The sequence below is a fragment of the Loa loa genome, assembly GCF_000183805.2.
Source record: "Loa loa unplaced genomic scaffold supercont3.18, whole genome shotgun sequence".
Taxonomy (NCBI): Eukaryota; Metazoa; Nematoda; class Chromadorea; order Rhabditida; family Onchocercidae; genus Loa; species Loa loa.
In genome coordinates this window covers 228,218-246,494 of record NW_018108198.1, presented here as the reverse complement: position 1 = coordinate 246,494, position 18,277 = coordinate 228,218, and the positions used below count along the sequence as shown (strand labels likewise).

At 33.3% G+C, this 18,277-nt stretch overlaps 2 protein-coding genes across 3 annotated transcripts; both read right to left on the bottom strand.

The window, feature by feature from the left end:
* Positions 1–32: 32 nt before the first annotated feature.
* Positions 33–11,499, bottom strand: LOAG_16770 (the record flags this gene model as incomplete). Of its 2 annotated transcripts, XM_020449424.1 has the most annotated exons (30): positions 33–530; positions 908–990; positions 1,267–1,536; positions 1,705–1,890; positions 2,250–2,376; positions 2,517–2,695; positions 2,964–3,083; positions 3,256–3,324; positions 3,444–3,522; positions 3,633–3,747; positions 3,881–4,082; positions 4,296–4,419; positions 4,743–4,888; positions 5,039–5,170; positions 5,266–5,385; positions 5,624–5,832; positions 6,324–6,414; positions 6,555–6,758; positions 7,273–7,372; positions 7,473–7,643; positions 7,807–7,920; positions 8,130–8,281; positions 8,648–8,793; positions 9,002–9,212; positions 9,394–9,540; positions 9,696–9,776; positions 9,861–10,136; positions 10,439–10,525; positions 10,895–11,101; positions 11,413–11,499. In XM_020449424.1, 30 exons carry the CDS (start codon positions 11,497–11,499, stop codon positions 521–523), a joined length of 4,245 nt encoding a protein of 1,414 aa, XP_020307049.1. The 2 variants fall into 2 exon arrangements, with proteins under 2 accessions (XP_020307049.1, XP_020307050.1); XM_020449425.1 differs by lacking the exons at positions 9,394–9,540; positions 9,696–9,776; positions 9,861–10,136; ... (1 more) ...; positions 10,895–11,101; positions 11,413–11,499 and having other exon boundaries at positions 521–530; positions 9,002–9,242.
* A 1,473-nt stretch (positions 11,500–12,972) lies between these two features.
* Positions 12,973–16,751, bottom strand: LOAG_00493 (hypothetical protein; the record flags this gene model as incomplete). The annotated part of the gene is made up of 8 exons (XM_003136033.2): positions 12,973–13,165; positions 13,538–13,741; positions 13,982–14,146; positions 14,266–14,401; positions 14,594–14,661; positions 14,977–15,120; positions 16,277–16,426; positions 16,730–16,751. The coding sequence occupies 8 exons, from the start codon at positions 16,749–16,751 to the stop codon at positions 13,038–13,040; spliced, it is 1,017 nt and encodes a 338-aa protein (XP_003136081.1). The 3' UTR covers positions 12,973–13,037.
* Positions 16,752–18,277: the final 1,526 nt, after the last annotated feature.

Here is an 18,277-nt window from a genome sequence, read left to right as displayed (position 1 = left end):
ACTTTATATTAAATGAAGACCAGAAAAGCCTTGGATCCAACTATTTAATCTCATATTCTTGTAAAATAAGCTTGAAAGTGATACAAAGAAAACAGACATACAACTTTTAATTACACATTGAAAATTCACAAAACGAAGGGTGCGAAGTTACGAAATTCCTTCCCATAGGAAGAGCTGGAACTACGAAAGATGAAACTATTATGAATAAATTGTGAGCTATGTGACACAACAAGATTATCAAAAAGAATAATGAGATTATGGATGGAAAATTTAACACCAATCAAAGATAAAATTTCCAAATTCGAAAGGCCAATTTTATGAAAAAAAATTTTAACAATTAGCCATAGATTTAGCACTATTACCCAAATAAGGCGTTTACCATTTGGTTTAGAACGACTGTTATGGCAATAATCCAAGTACACGAATAGTTCGAACAATCGCATATGTAAGATAAATTGTCGAAATGCATGCTGCAACTGACTGCTCGAGACCATCGAAATATCAGTTCAGAGGTTCCTTCTCATTTCTTCCTGAAAAAACTTGAATTCAAAAAGTTTTGTTTACCTAAAAAACCAGAACAACCTTAAAGGTCTCAAGGAAGTAAATAAAAGACTGCTAGTCTTTAATTTTAGGGGACAAGATGATTATGCCAGACCTTGCAAGTATTTCTACGGTAACAATGATTGCAGCAAATTGAAAAGAATTAGCAAAACTTGTTGGAAATTTCACGAAGCAGCTGAATGCCCAAATAAAATATTTCTATACTGACAAATCAGCATAAACTTTCAAAAATTAAAAAACTGTTATTTTTAACTATATTTCCAGGTGCTTCAATACAGTGTAAGAATGGTGACAAATGGCTGAAAAACTTGAACGGATTTTGAATTATTCAAATCAAATTTCTTACTTCTTCATTGATTCCATATTCGGACATTGAGCAGGAAATGAAATTGCCGTTTGTCGTGAACGCAGTCGTGTTGCTATGCCATTCTGATTAAAAATTCAATGCAATATTACGTTAAAGTACTGATTTCTAAAAAAATTTCCTCAATATGGGCACCACCCTTAATTTGATAAAATACGATGACGTTATATCACATTATAATTGACTTGAACCGCTGTTAATCTTTTACAAGGCTTTTGAGGGAACTTTAAAATGCCCAAATCAAAATGAAGGGCGGATATAAATCGGATAACACTGTAAAATCGGAAAAGTGTGTTCTAAGATCGAAAAGATTCCAAATTCCAAAATTTATGAGAACCAACCGTATCGGACATTATTTTTGCTCGAGCCCTTTTACCTGACAACTTCGCATTCTGAGTACCGCCTAACTTTCTCATTTCACCACATTTGCCGCCATTTTCTGTATCTGCTTTCCGCACTTTCTTGGTTGCCACCACCTTAGCATCATTTTTTACCATATGCTTAACGTCACTATTTTTGCTTCCGGCTACGATTATTCGACGTCTGTTGACCGTGATGATTGGTGTTGAACTCGTAAATCCCGACTGACGAGTAGTGATATCATTCCTTATCTAAAAAATGCAAACTTTATATGAATTTCGGGGTTTTTTCCCATAAGTTCTTTATCGAAACGTCACGTTCCCGACTATGCTTCCTTTGAAAATCAAAGGCTCCCAAAATCTGAAGTACAGCAACAACATTACGCCAGTTCAAATTATATGAAATGGTGAACGACAGACGCAAACTGGACGAATTGGTGAATAATCGCAGTCTTCTAACGAGCCGCGAATATTTCGACCGTCCTCGTTATTAGAATTTGTTTTCGACGTTTCGGGTTTGTTTTCATTATTTAAGCTTTTTAGTGGAGTTGGTCGCTTCTCCATCTCTTTTCTGTCCTTCAACGATGTTTTCCAATGTGAGGAAGCCTGAAGCCGACAAACTAAAACAGCATAACCACAGCTACACTGTTAACAGGTTCCCAAGCCCAATGAATCCTTAAAATTTATAAGTTGAGGCCCAAAGTTGAAAAACAATTGTCAAGCATCAAGAACACGGTGAAAAAAAGGACCGCCTTTTCCAAAACCCAACTGCTACTTATTTGAAAATTTCGTGCCAAAACTGACCTCTTTTCATTCATTTTTTGTTTATCTTGAAATAATATTTATACCAAATCGTTTCCGTGAAAATGTTTCCTTGAATGAAGTTCAAGTTTTTTAAGCTGTTCATTAAAATCCGGGCTAAGTACCACTTAAAAAAAAAAAGAAGGATATATCAAAACTTTTACCTGCTGTTGTTTTTCTTCCTCAGTTACAAGTTTTGAACGTTTAACAACAACATCAATTTCATTATTGAAAGAAAGATTGATCGTCTGAGCCTTGTGATTTGAATTAGTTCGCTTTTTATGAACCGCTCTGAAAGTCGCATTATTTGAATGCTCCAAAAAAAGTGAATCAAGAGGCATCTCTGGTCTTCATTAATTTGAAGATCACATGGAACTGAAATTTGTCAACATACAGGTGATGAAATTTCAATTCGAAACTGCAAATGATACCTTTCACTGCCGACTTTCAGGATACTGGATACCCTCGTAGAATATCTTGGATTATTTGTCAAGGAATGTCGTACAAATGACTTAGTCGTTTTTTTCATCGTGTCAGTTTTCCTTGTATTTGCCTTGTTTGTTTTCATTTCTTTGACAAAGGATGCCGGCACGTATATTTTGGTATTAACCTTCAAAATTTATATGAGTTGAAACCTAATGAGATGAAGTTGTTAAACACCATTTTTCTGAAGAGAATGCATTAGATTTTTGTAGAATTCATTATAACTTCATTAATACATTTACTTCTAACCACAGCAAAAAAAATTTATCTTGCACAGTCCAAAGAATTCTATCTTTTTTTTCAGTATTTCAGATAACAAAACTCAATAATCGAAAAAGTAATCCAACTGATGTCCACATTATCTAAAAGTGTATGACGACAATTTGGAAACTTACTTTTCCCATGTTCAAAAAGAATCTTTTACTCAGCAAAGGTTTACTTTCCACATCTTTCATTAAATTCTTCACACGATAAGACATTAACAATATCCCAATATCACACAACGCCCATATTTTCTAAAAACAAGGAATGAAAAAGGAATATTTAGATACCTCGGCATTTTAATTTTGAAAACATGTTTAATGAACGCTGGAAATCTAAGACGCTGGAAATCTAAGACCAAAAATCGAAAAAGAGATTAAATTCTTAAAATTCTACTCGAAATCTATGAAGCATAATCACATGAACCTCATTTTTTTGTTGCAGCTCCTCCTTTGTACAGCCTTGTAACTTTGAATCGGTGCTGTTCTTTACTGCCTGCAAAATTAAATTTTTACTTGGAAGCTAAAAAATAATGTCCTGATGAAGTTGGTGATTTAAAAATGAAAACTGCTCAAATTTAATATCTTGTACTAATAATTTAAAAAAATACAAACCTTGAATATGTTGTAAATAAATTCCAAGCTACCTGGTTCTTTTCTCGCACTGAAAATTTCCAACAAAAACCAGATAGACCTGTAAATTGGAAAGCATATATGACATATTTATAAATCCACAAAACCTGATAAATTTTAAAGAAAAAAAAAACACTGAGAACCTAAATCTGTTAAAAAAATCAAACTCACTCTGTCAACCGCAGTAATTCGGGTTCACATTTTATCGACTCAAATGATGGAAGCTTTGCAAGTATGTAAATTGCGTATGCGAGACAATATTCAGGTTGGTAGTATGGTGCGAAGTCTAAAATTGCATTGTAAAATGGTGTATGAAATAATTCCATAGAAGTTTGACCCAAAATTTTTAAATTTTTCCAAGCTTCAAACTTTTTCTTTAGTATGTCAAAAGTAATAACAGCAAAAAGAAATCAATTTACCTTTCATCTCTGATCTTTCCAAGTATTTTCGCCTCTTTGTTATATTCGCATCTACCAAAACACGTATCTTATTTTGAAAATCAACATCTTCATATAACGTAACAAGTGCAAACAGCCCCATGTATTCAATGTGTAACTGAAGAGCCATCAAGTGTTTATTAAGCTTACCAAAAAATCGATGCCGCATTTCAGATTCTTCATCCTGAAAACTGTGGCAGTTCATTTTACGCTCAAGCCCGTACTCAACCGAAAAATGCTTACATCCATGTTAAAATCACAAAATATATAGAAACTTTGAAATTCCCCTGGAAATGACAAAGTCAAGTTTGTGAAATTGCAGCAAACTTGTCAGCAATAAATTTCTCTTTCCTTTTGAGCGACATATAATATTTCAGTTAGAGCATCTACAACTTACATAAGCAAGTGCCGAGAGAGTAATTAAATTATCGGCAGTAACAAATTTAGCGTATCGTGGTTTTGTTGCAAGTTTTAACATTGAATTTCCTGCCAATATGCGAAATTCAGCCATGTGAGCTCGGCTATAATGAATATGTAATCAATACTCAACTTTCGAAATCGAAATTGCTATAATAAATACTGGTGATACTTTTTTACCGTCTAAAATTATTGATATCAACAAAGATAACATTTCAGAATCAAGTTTTACGCTTCAAATTAATACATTCCAATTTAATCTCAATAGCTAAGTCAACGAACAAGTTTAAAAAATGATTTAACAGTATGCATCGCAAGCCTTATGAAAGACAACCATTTTGCATCTCACGAAACACTGCTTTGACACAGAATAGCATCTCATAACCAGCCATGTTTGTAATAGTGAAATAAAAAAAATCAAACTAACCTACATGGTTTTTCGAAGATATCTCCCTTCGTTTCCAACAAAGTGGAATAGAGTTTCAAAAGGTTTTTAGCCAGTGGTTCAACATCACACTCCGAAAACCGTGCTACGGACACCAAAAAATTCGCGACGAATTTCAAACAATGTTTCTCAAATACTTTTTGCTTGAGATTTTAGAAACAGTAGGATCCGCAATATTCTAGTTTCCGTTGCATAGTGAGAATTAAGATATCTTAATTAGAAAATGGAAGCGATACACATGAAATAGGACTTATTTTCAATGTAAGAAACTAGCCAACTTTAATCTCAACATAAATTTCATCGCAAACTGTTCCATCACCAAACTGCTCACTGCAGTTAAAAACACTGCTCTGTTGGTTAAAAATTATATTACCGCCACTTCGATCAAGCAATAAATCCATTACTTTCGTCTAAAAAAGTTTATATTTATATCCGTTAATTCATCCCGAATCTGATTTATAATTGCTGACTTGAAACAACTTGAAAAATGTGTGAAATGACAAACTTTGAGTATTTCAAGAAGCTCGTTGCAAAACTGCACAGCATCCACTTCTACGCAAGAGCTTAGTGCCTTAAGTGCTGTGCAGCACTGTGGATCAGATGCCGAAATATGCGATAAAGAATCCTAGAAACAAAGTAGTAATGATGCAGTAGTAAGTGGATAATTCTGGCTGCGATCTGACAAAATCAATTTCTCATAAGGCATCATCTGCATTCCGCACTAAGCAATAATACATCGTGGATAAAAATAGAAGATTTTTAAACAATAGTTAGCAGGAAACGAAATATCTGAATAAATTTTATTTTATTTTTACAATATACACTCTCCTCTGGCTGTCAACTTTGCCAAGTTTGGAGCTCACCTGAAATATACTTTCAAGCTTCGTTCGAGCTTGTTCAGTGTTCAATAACCTTGAAATACAGCGTACAGCATACTTTGCAGCACGCGGAGTGCCATTCAGACTGATGTATTCACAGTGCTTCACATATTTATCAACCATACCCTTAGCCAGGAGTTCATGCTGTTTGAGTTCACTAGAAATCGCAATCACTAGCCCGAGCAAACTTTCTGCTGAAAGGATTAAGAATTAAAATTTGTTACAAAGGATTTCGACTCTAATTAATGAGATTGGTCAAAGAGTTCCAAACTTAAAGCAAAACATGGTAGGTGTGTTTACAAAAAAATATATTCTTAACTTTTATCTTCATTGTCTTTTCCAATGTAATTTTCCCTCTATTTTATTTAATTTTAACTTAATCGCTTCTCGTTTTTAATTTTTCTATTTTATTACGACAAAACGTGTCGACAGAATGAATAACCACGTGAGAAATGCAGAAGCAAACCAGCGTAGTGAATGAAAGAAAGCTATTATAATCAATTATGACTAATATTATGACATACTACTTCCTCCATGGATCATTAGACTTTTTTAATTTGATTTTATGGTCTATTTTGACCAAAGTAGGCTATAAAATTCAGTAAATAATTTATCTCATCCACATCTCCCCTACTTATATTCATGAGTTTATTTTGCTCCCTTCGAGAATGTCAAAAACACAAACTTTCGGAAAAGCCTTCAATTTCGATCAGTTCCACTAGGCCTTCCAAAGCAGGTCCATTTACAAAACAATGTGGGTATGCATCTGCAACTATCTGCAAACAAAATAGCTTAGAATTAAGATTAATAGTGACTCAATTCCGAGAAGTTGTGAAAAAACAAGTACGAGAATAATAGTCTCCAGGATATAATCTAAACACTAAAATAAAAACATACGAAAATGACAAAAAAGTACCTTCAGAAGCTTAATTAATTTGTAGCAACGATTAAATTGATTACCATCGATACTCTCTTTAATTAATTTTATTACCATATCAACTAACAGCGATACCGCCGTCCCATCAAACTGAAGTGGTGAACAGCATTCAAACAAACATCTCACCGCATCCAAACATTCTACGGATACTTTATGGTCTCGTAAACGTTGTAAAATTTCCAGCTAAAATGAATGATTATACACTTAACAGAAGTTAGTTAAAAAGGAAAAACCATTTAACCAAGGCAGATAAGTTCATTCTCTTTCATTAACACAGTTAGCATAGTTTGCCTGATTATTATCATCGAGAATCCCCTTTGTAGTTCAAAACTTCGCTCGATAATTTTATCAGGTTACGTAAAAGACAACTTAAAATTACTCCTTCATCAAAACTTGTTCCAAAGCTATAAGAATTTTAGAAACCTGTGAAAACAAAATGAAAATCATATGAAAAATTTCATCAAGTTATCAAGCTCTGAAATATTTCATGGGCAAGGAATTTCAACCCATACTGTTCATCAAATACAAAAAAAAAAATTAGTAAGCGAAAATGAAAAAAAGATTGTATTCGACCTTTCTACAAAGATTCGCAACCAAGAATCTTCATAAAATTATAGAAACTTATCAAGTTTATGAAATTATGGAAAAAAATCATGAAATTATGGAACGACGAACTTGATTTAACTGAATAACTTACAACAGCTGACTCGACCTTTTGGCAAGTGTATTCTTTTCCCGTAATATACTTCAACAACAATAATATCTGTCTGTCATTCGTTAAGTGTACCATAAAATGCCTGCAAAACTGACACGAAACAAGGTAATCAAACATAACTTTTAAGTAATTTCCCATTTTATTAAGATAGCGAAAGGAGATTTCACATTCAAAGCAGTTACCTGAAAAGTAACGAAAACTTTGCTGGTTCAGGACTGCACTCAACAATACCTTTGATAACATCATCGATTGTCTTTCCCTTTTGCGGTTCAACATTCTGCTCAATCAATTTCACCAGATTTCGCAAAAGTCGTCGTTGGAATGACTGCTTCATCAAAACTTGTTCCAAAGCCCTAAGAATTTTAGGAGACTGTGAAAATAAAGTGAAAATCAAATGGAAACTTTTGTCAAATTATTCTCAAAAATATTCCTCCATTCTTATTATACAGACACAAGAACAAATTAAAGGAAAGAAACAAAAATAAAGTTAAAGAAAATAATGCCATTTTAACTAACTTCACACCATAGCTGTTCATATTCAGAAAAACATTAATCAATATTCCCATGCGCTTGTCTTCATCCAGTTTATATGGAATCAGATTAGAGACGAATATTTTCTCCGTTAATAACCTGAAATACCCTATTTCCCAACATATTGTAAGATATTGACACTATTTCCTTCAGAAAATACATTTGCCTCGCAGGTTCTTGGATCATATTTAAAATTTTTGATACATGCAATGAGGTTGTAAAACTCCACTCCGAAATTTACGCACTGAGATATTTTATATGTGGTCCAAATAAACAACTGGCCCAAAAAAAGGTACATAGATCGATACCTATCCTCTAAGAGTGGCTGGTAATAATGATTCATGATAGCAGAAAATATGCTAGATACGGAGGAACGTTCCAAATTCGTCAGTTCATCGTTACTAAAAATTGTACGATGAAGCTGGGAAAGTCCACGAATCACCGCATGCCGAACTCTAACCTGAACGAAAAAAATACCATCCTGAATAAGACATCGGATTTGAAATATTTTTCTAATAATTCTTGCTCCTAAGCATACAGATTTGATTGAATTTAATTATGATAAATAAACGACAAATGACAGCTGAAACCTATAAAATCAGATCAATTCAACAGTACATTTTGTACAAATACACCAAGTACATTTTGCAAGTACATTTTGACACTAAACAAATTCAGTTACAACTAAAACATGATAGTTGCAAATTAAAAACGTGCTTATTTCATAAAAGATGCAAAGCCCGTATATCTAAATGATATAATTCACAATACAACGGAAATTTTCTAATTTGACCTAGAGAATTTAATTCGCAAAATTGCTTCCTGCCTTTTTATCTCGAATTCGGTCGACGACATGCGTCAGAAGCCTTTCACTTAAAGCTTCAAATTTCCGTTTTACCAATCCTTGTACCATTGAAAGGACTTCCAAACGAACGTTCTCATCTAGATCTTGGCAACGTAAAATGACAGCATCTGAAATTCCTCAATTCTAGAATACCAGCTCTTGGCGAGATATTTATGGTGTGGCCAAAGCAAACTAGATAATAAATCAATCGATTTGCGTTCCAGCACTTGAAATAAATTATAAAGAGCAACAAAACTATAATGTAATCAAAGGAATAAGAAATGTCCTGAATCCAATTCTGCTTATTATTTTCAAAGGAGTAATATTCTACGAAACCTGTCACTTGTCCTCTCAATTCTGGGTGGAAAACGAGAATATCTTCAGCATTCCTGATACAAATACGACGGATTTCTTCATTTACATCAGCAAAACGTTTCATATATTCGCTCCAAACTTCAGGTTCATCTTCAGCCATACGCGAATCCCGATCACCAAAAAAGTTCCCAAATAAACGAACGGCTTCACGACGTACAGCAGCATCTTCACTCTACAAATTCGCGAAATATAATTTTGTGAGGAATCAAATGAGAAACTCATTAACCATCGAAGTCACAAAGACTATTCAAGAAGTTTACAATAGCAGCAGTTGGGCATTCCACATCACATCATTCATAAGCCATATAAATCCAACTGGCTCATAGTCATCAATAAAATTAAGTTTAAATTACATGCATCTGATTGACTAATATTGGAAGCACGGAGGAAATTATTTCTGGAGCGAATTTATGTAGCTCACAAATCAAATCACATAATTTCTTCTGAGAAATTAATTCGCATTCATCCAAAACGCCCGTTTCTAGTCCACGTTTTAACAGCTGAAATGTAAACACTCTCAAACACAGAAATAAAGTTTACGGATTGTATAGGTGGTTGCAAAACAACTTATTTTTGGGCTAATTTTTGTAAAATTCAACCAATTTTTCGGGAAGTATTTGAGCTTCTTTAGAAGAAATTTTAGCAGAAAACAAACTAAAGCAACATATGGTTCCAATGTTGTTTGATTTGTCCGAATCAAATCACGTGCCATAAGATAAGCTTCGCGATTATTTATCTGAAACCAACACATCAAAAAGACAAAATTAGTGCTTTTACCACCAAATATTATTTTTCAACCTTGAATGTTATGAAATCAAACCAAACCATTAGATGTCGCTGAAAACACCATCAAGTAAAAAACAAACTTTTTGAGGCTGCACGATGAAAAAAAAATTGCATCCAAAACGATATTTGAAATCTGATCAACTCCTTGGATCAGTTTAGAACACATTCCCATAAGCATTCCTTGGACATGTTCATCAGCATTTTTCTCGTTAACACTATTAAGAGATTGTTTGATTAACTGGCGCAGAATCACATAAGCATTATCATCCAATTCTAGAGCTATTTGCATTGTTTCTACTACCGAAATATTCTGAAAATTATTACTGCAACATTCAAAAAACAAACATTTTTTGAAGATGCCTCCGCTGTTTTCTCAAGCGTGAAATGTGTTTCATATTGTCAAACACGTATCCTCAAACGAGTATAAGAGTTGAAGAACGATTTGAACTAAGATTGCAAAAACTAACTTTTTACTAAGAAGATCGAACAAATAGCAGGTAAAAAGGATATTTCTCTCCTTATCTAGTTTTATCAAAATGCAAATGAATTTAAAAACATAACGATTGAAAATTTTAATAAAACTATAAAAAACATTGCCGAATCAGAACTGACCTCGAGAAGATATAAATAATATTGATACATCGAACTTCCTTTGTCTGGAATATTTCCAATCACTGTTGTTATGAATAGTAGCATATCCTGCAACAATTTTATTCATTTTTTTTAAACTGAGATTTTGATTTAAAGAAGTAATTTTGGACATAGGGTTTTAAAATAAATATACATATTCGCCATCATCTGCATTATACTCTGTTAATGACATATCAGTAAATTGATCTAAAATACATATAAACCATAATGCCAGTTCTCCACTCATTTGTTTTTCCGTAGACATACAAACCCAGCTTTTTTTAATCAATTCGCACTAAATTTAGCACTCTGCTGACTATCGTAATGCAAAAAAACAAGAGTTATTTTCTGCATTTAATTTCTCATCTCTTGCCATAATGTAAGTTCCCTTTTGCAAGTTTAAATTTTTCTTGAACAAAACTGCATTTTTACGCTAACCTTGAGCAAAGACAAATTTTCGGTTGGTAAGTTTGGTGCAAAAACCCGAAAAAGGTCAGCGATACAACACGCTAACAACAATTGTACATCACTGTTTTTGTTGCTCAAAAAGTGTGAATCAGTCAAATGAAGCATCAAATCCTTGTAACGATTCGGAATACCAGCTTCTTCATTTGTAATCTCACCTTTTAACACTTCAGACAAGACCTAAGACAAATAGAGAAAAACAAATTAAGGGCATTGAAATAGTTCCGAAAAGCATCAGCAGTCTTCGAAGTGCATATTCGACTCCTTTTAATGCATTGTTTCAGAATGTCGCCACGATGATTTTTTGGCTGTCATTGTAAATAAAAAAAAAAGTATTCGCAGTATTTCGAGAGACACAATATTTTGTCTTAAAATAAGAAAACCTAATCCATCGGTGGGACGACTGCTCAAATCACTTCCTCACTTATTCTTTCCTTCCTAGTTCCTCCACAACTATAGTATTTAAATGGAAGGAATTAACTGAAAGCAACCTTCAATCGCTTCAACAACTCTGTATTTTTAACATTCGCACTGATCGGTTTACATCCTTCAGGATACTTTATAGCATTTGAAGGCATACTTTATGATCTCTATTATCCTGAAAAAAATGATAAGACCCGTCAACTTATTCTCCAGCAATTCATAGAAAATGTTGTCTCTGGTATAATAATGAAGACATGGTTAATTAAAAAACAATTACATCTCGCTTTTGCAACTGGATGCAGTGATATCACAGAAATGAACAGTGTACAAGCGGACTGTTAATTAACAAATTATCAGGCCGGGGAAATATAACAATGAACAATATACTCTAGCAAACTGCTCTGCCATATAGCCTGCCCGAAATGTGTTTTTTTTGTTTCCTCTTAACCTATGTCAACAACTCAACCATTGCATACCAATCACCGAAACAGCACCCCGACAATAAAACCCAGGCGACACTTTCGGCGATACTTTCGCAGAAACCTCACAAATTCGCGCGCAAATACTCCCGAGAAGCTCGATATGCAAATTTTACGTCCTAACGGGTTGCTTAAGAAAATGAAGCATTAGAAGTGGAAGTAAAAAGTGAGAATGGGTAATTCGAAATGGAAAGTGAACTGTCATTGTTGGAAATGACTAGATTTGATAAGTTCATCTTTTAAAGTTTAAATTTAAATTTCAGAACTCTTTTCTTTGGCTTGAGTCTTTTTTTGTTTTTTAAATTTGAGTTTTTTCGGACTTTAATTGTTTGACTGTGCTGAAATCGTTGGACTATTCAACTTCTTGTCGTGCTATTTTCAGCATTCCACCTACATTCAATGTCAGGTCCATTTAGAATAAACTTCCTGGACGATGCGTAGAGGGTGACATGAAGTCAGGCTATCCATGAGGATGTGAACTTTCGATCAAGGACAAAAAATTCCGGAGTTCCAAGAATCTAATTAGATATTTGATAGGATTATGCGCATACACAAGCAAATGGAAGGTGAAACAGTTTTATTAGTTAATAGTCATTAAATAAACGTTTGTGGGACACTTTCAAATTGATGCAAATAATTGTTTACAACAGTTCAAATGAAAGAAATGACGAATAAAGTAAAGTGTTGGTTAATTAGTTTGTGAAATTCACTGCTGTATATTTGATTTCCATTCCTTTCCCTTTTAAAGTAACAAAGAGAAAAAGGACAATACTCCTTTTTTGCATTATAGAAAGACAAATGAAAGACTCAAACAGTTGTAATCTGATATCCTTCAAATTTGAAGTTTGTTATATTAATCTAGAAGAACAGTGCTTCCCATTTGACCCCAAGTTCTGGCTCGTTAACTAAAACCTTCACTTACTTTGAAGACATTATGTCTGTTATTTTGTGTGCAAATCATTTCTGTATTTATACTTGGCATTAACATCTACGAAAGATATGCACTTTCTGTGTGCTAAGACAAACTTGAAAATTAGTGTAAATTAAGAGGAGATCTTATGTTTGAGGTTAAATTTGAAGTTTTTAGGTTAGGGGATTTGAAACTGCAATTTTAACTTGAAACTCGATCTGAAATTTTACCAAAAATTCTCTTACTGAACATACAGATGTCAATTCGGAAAGCCCATGAGAAAATCACCTGCCATAGCTCACCGTTAGCTATACCCATTAAAATTTCCCAATACTCGTGGTGGCTTAAACTGAGTAAGTCGCAAGAATGATTCCTTATAATTCGACAAATCGCCAACATCAAAACAAATTCGACTATTGGACCCCAGAAAGACTGAAAATTAGAGACAGATATCAGAATCATATATTCGTTTCCAAGAAATTGCAAAAATTTAACTCAATTCAAATGTTCAAACTTCCCAGCAAAATCTCATCAGAATGCTCAGAAATCGAATCACAAATCTTGGTTGGATTCTCTCGCATTCAGAATAGCGTTATTTTGAAGATCCTTGTAGTATCCCGCGACTTGATATAGTCACGAGATAAAACTATGCCAAGTTCATCTATATTTGGATTCCTCAAACCGAGCTACCCCGCAGAATACAGTCAAACAAATATCAAAAAGCGTTGAAATTTTATGGTACAAGATAAGGATGTAATGTAGTTTGTTTACTTTTCTCACACATATAGCATTAAAGTAAAGAACCTGATGCTGAGTTATTATTTCCCATTAGTGTACTTAATTCTGTTGGTTTTTCAGCTCGTATAGTTTCCTTATTCCTTTGCCTTTTTGAATTCTTGCGTTTCATTCTACGCCGATAACAACCCGATACTGCGCAAGCGATCAGTAACATTATTAGGCCTCCCAGAAGACTTAAAAGTAGGCAAAGTAAGGCCTTCTCTTTATTATCTGAAATAAAGTTTTCCAGATTAGGATCATCAGGTGAAGTTGAAAATTTTGAATAGAAAATTACAATGATGCCTTGGATCAGATAGACTTTAGCGAAACTATAAAAAAGCCTTTCGAGGGTACCGTAATTTTTTTTTCGAGGGTACCGTGATTCAAGTGCTTAATAATTCAAGTATCAATCAGTGGATAAATATGAGTACGTTAAGCCGCTTCTAATTTTAGAAGTAAGACTAACTTAACCTTTCAGTGTTCGCGTTATCAGCATAATGTCATGTACAAAGTTAAAAGCATTGAAATGAAGACCGCTTGGCGATGTAGTATCGATTGAAGTTGCTATGACAAATGCGCCTTTCTCTTCAGACTCCTCGTAACTGTTTGCCAACAACGAATTTTTGATAACATTTACTAAAATTTTCAAAAAAAAATTTACAAACATTCATGTTGAAATGTGAAAACCTTTCAGACTGCAAGTTTACAACAAAATATAATTGGAAGAATTCGTAGGGAAATGGACAGATTCTCACTATTTCTATTCTGTCCAGAAGAAGCCTTTTGAACAGCTTTGTATCCATGACTAGGATCATCTTTAATACGAAATGCGCGTTCATCTTCCTTTACAAACATCGTCTCCACTTTCTGTAGTTTTCTTGGTGGCAGGTCCTACAATACCTTTATTTTCTAGCATGAACAAATTCGGGAAACTGGCTACTTTCTATTACCTGGACACTGTACTTTCAAACTATTTCAACGATTTATCATAGGAGACATCGAAAACTTTTTCAGTGCACCCAAATTCTAGAAAAAAAAAAAAAAACAATGTGGAAGGAGAAAGATAAATAACACTAATATAACCGAAATGATTTTCTTCATCGTTTTCAATTTGCCTTTTATAGCTGCTTCACTGAAGATCTCATCATTCACTGCAAAACAGCAATTATTCCAATTGGTTTAGACAGACAACCACTGTTAAATTGAATACAAAATATACCTTTTTCATTGATTATCAGAGTTGAAAACGGAAATTATTGAAGCATAGAAAAATGCTCATAAATGATATCAAAAAGTGAAAAATTGGCAAACAAATAAGTCAAATTGCTAAAATCTCGATTGTTTGCGGAATATGAATTAACGGACACTTTTGTAGTTGGTAGAGATCATCCTTGACCTCTGCACTTCCAACATCAAAAATTTGGTTCTTTTAAAGTTTCGATAAAATTTAAGTTTTAAAAACGAACTGCACATGAAGATAAGACTGAGGTATTTCCGTATCTCTGGTGCGCATCCAGCTTTATCGAATTGTTCATCATTCACCATTACCGTGCACTTTGTTTGTGCATGACAGTCATAGAGTACCTGACCCAATACATCTATCACACAATCTGTAGTAACAGGGAATTTTTGACAAAAATCAAGCATAAATTTCAACTGAAGAAAATTTCAAACAAGTCGTAAATGAGGATCCCCAAAATCACTGGGATAAATAAGTCTGTGAAGTCAAGTTTTCTAATTTGATAGTGACATTTGAGCAGATGAGCTAGAGGAATAAGTTATACTTTCCTTAAGTAAGATTAAGTGAAGCTAATTTAAATGTGGAGGGAAAGAAAAGGAATTTGCACTTCAGGATAGCTTATTCGAATAGAACAAGTGAAATGCTGTGACAATTATAAACTTGTCATCACTAACAGTTGTTATCAGTTGAATTTAATTCAGTGCAATCCTCTTGCTAAGCAGTAAATCATTCATGCTAAAAAAAACCATAAAATAAATGTTAAAGATAAATTTAGATTAAATTTTACATTTCTCTCACAAGGACATTTCTTTCTTGGTAAATGTTTTAAGAATCAAAGATCGAATAAGAAGCCTAGTTCATTATTATTTAGCTATAAGGCTAAAAGTCAACTGATAATTAGTTACGCATTTGAAAAATATGCTCGCTTATTTAATCGTTTCTCTATTACTAATTATATGGTAAATCATATATCAGAGATCTTCATTAATTAGAAAGCTTCAAGCAATGGTATCAGAGTCAAATTTAAAATTAAAAACAAAATCGAATGTGAGCAATGATTTTCACGGATTCATCTCTCAGATTTTATAAGATATCATTATAACTAGGAAGATCTTTGTAAATACATTTTGAAATGACAAGAATTTTCTGTGTTCCAAATTCTCCGAGATATCCCTTTTATTCCATACAAAAAAAATTATTATTGGTATTATCTTAGCAGCGTTTAGTATCATTGTTGATAGCACCTTGAAGAACAAATATGTTCAACAAATTACAAAAAGGAAGTTCAAGACCCACTCAAACTGTTAACTTGACTGAAATTGGTAGCTAATATTTCAACTTCTTTTTAAAGTGGTCTTCGAAAATTGATCAAGTGATGGAATCGAGGATTGCATTCATGAACTTTGGAAGAAACTTATGCATTTCACGTATATCTTTCAATCCATACTGTGATTCACGTCGACTGAATTTTAGAAGTAATACAAAACGAATGAGTTGTAATAGTCTAAAGCGTATATATAATGTACCTTGGCTAATCGGAGTATTTGGTGTACAATGCATCATTCGTCCCTCAACTGTTCGGCCATAATGAGCCGAATAAATAACCAATCTTTTATTTTGCTTGCAGCTCAGATGCATTGTTGATCCTTCGCAAAATGATTCTTCGTCGAATGATACTTGAAATTATTTAATTTTTATAAAGCTACACCAAAAAGAATAGTAGTACTGAAAACGGGCAACTTATGGGTGGGTAAGGGGTATATGTTCTCGATGAAGTATCTACATTGCAGCAAAGAGTCTGAACTTTCAACTCTTTCTTTAAATCCATATTATTTTACAGTTGCTACAATTAATTTGTTTTAAATTAAATTTATATTCAATAAGTTAGTTGTTAGCTGCAAATAAATATAATCAATAAATTCGAAATCTTTAAGGGCTTAAAACAAGTCCTTCAAATTAAAGCCGTTGAAGTTGCTCACCTGGTTTACATTTATAGGACATCTGAAGATATTTGGAAGTATCTGGACATGGATCAGCACCAAAAAATGATGGCCTCACCGTTATCTTACATTTTCTTTTGTTACGACATTGTTCCAGAATTTTCTAGGAATTAAAAGTAGTTGAAAATTTCAAATATTTCCTATCTTACTGAAAGCATTACTGCTTAAATCAATAAGCGAATCAATCATTTTTCACAACAAACATTTCATTTTCCCCTTTCATCGCATTACTAATCTATTAATAATGGTCGTTGCTAATGAATCCTACTTCACACCAAACTGATCATTTCCGTAATCTTAGAAGAAAAATCTCACCCGAGGTCAATGCCAACTGTTTATCTCTCCTAAAATTTAGGACAGATTATGCGAGATGCCATCCTTTCTTTGTCCATTCACACCATTTTTTTTTATGATAAACAAACTTTTTTTGAACACACAGCTCTGATAGGACGAAAATTTACTATCCAAAGTATGTCATCTCCTTTAATAGAAACCGTGGTCATATAAAATTTGCTGCGAAACTCATTTCATTTTATTTTCAAAACTTTTAAATGAAAAGTTAAAAACTGAGAGAGTCTGTCGCAAAAGAGGCATATTTGAATTATTACGACTTACAACTAATTTGCATTTATCTTTGAAATTTCAAAAGTGAAAAGTCTTTTGGTTTTTCATCTAAAAAACTTTTAATAAATGCAGCAAAACTGATAAAACGTTGAAATTTATGATCTTGGAAACCAAAGCAAATTTTTGATGATAAAAGGCCTTAGAATAGCAAGCCTTCCAACCTTCTCATAAATTTCGTAAACTCAACTCGAACATTGTCCTTTCTTTACTTTGAGACTGATTCAAATCATTTCGAATATAAATCTTATTTATGCATTACGCATATAATTTAGTAATTTCATTCATTTGCATATGGAACAATTGCTTGCAGAGGGACAAAAGACCGAATTTCTTAAGAGATTAGGCCCATTGGGTATTGTTCAATAAATTAATTAATTCGTAGAAATCATTGACAGAACATTGGTGAACTTGGCTCATGGCAACGAGCACTATAGAGCATTATAAAACCTTCTCTTTAATTTTTAAAAAAAGATTATGGAGGAATTATGAGCCAGATATTTCGGACAGAATTTTCGCGCAAACCATGGCTATGCCAAGGTGGGGGGGGGGGGGGGATCTCTTTTGAGAAAAACTTGATGATAAACATAGTGATGATTGAAATATCCTCCCTGAAGATTTTAATCGTGGTTAAAAAGATGACCATAATCTGAAGCAAAAGAACTTTATTTGGGGCAAACCGCATTAATCTTATTTCTTAAATTTTATAGTGCCCTCTACGCCCGTTGTGATAGAGGCCTTTTTAAAAAGTGATCATAATAAGATTTCAAATGGTTTTTTTTAATTTTTGAGGGTTGTCAAAAATCAAAGTTGAACAGGAAATTAAATTCAAAGATTTTCTCTATCTTTCGACTCGCTTCTTAAAAAATTCAAATAAATTTTTACGATCCAATAAAAATGTCATCT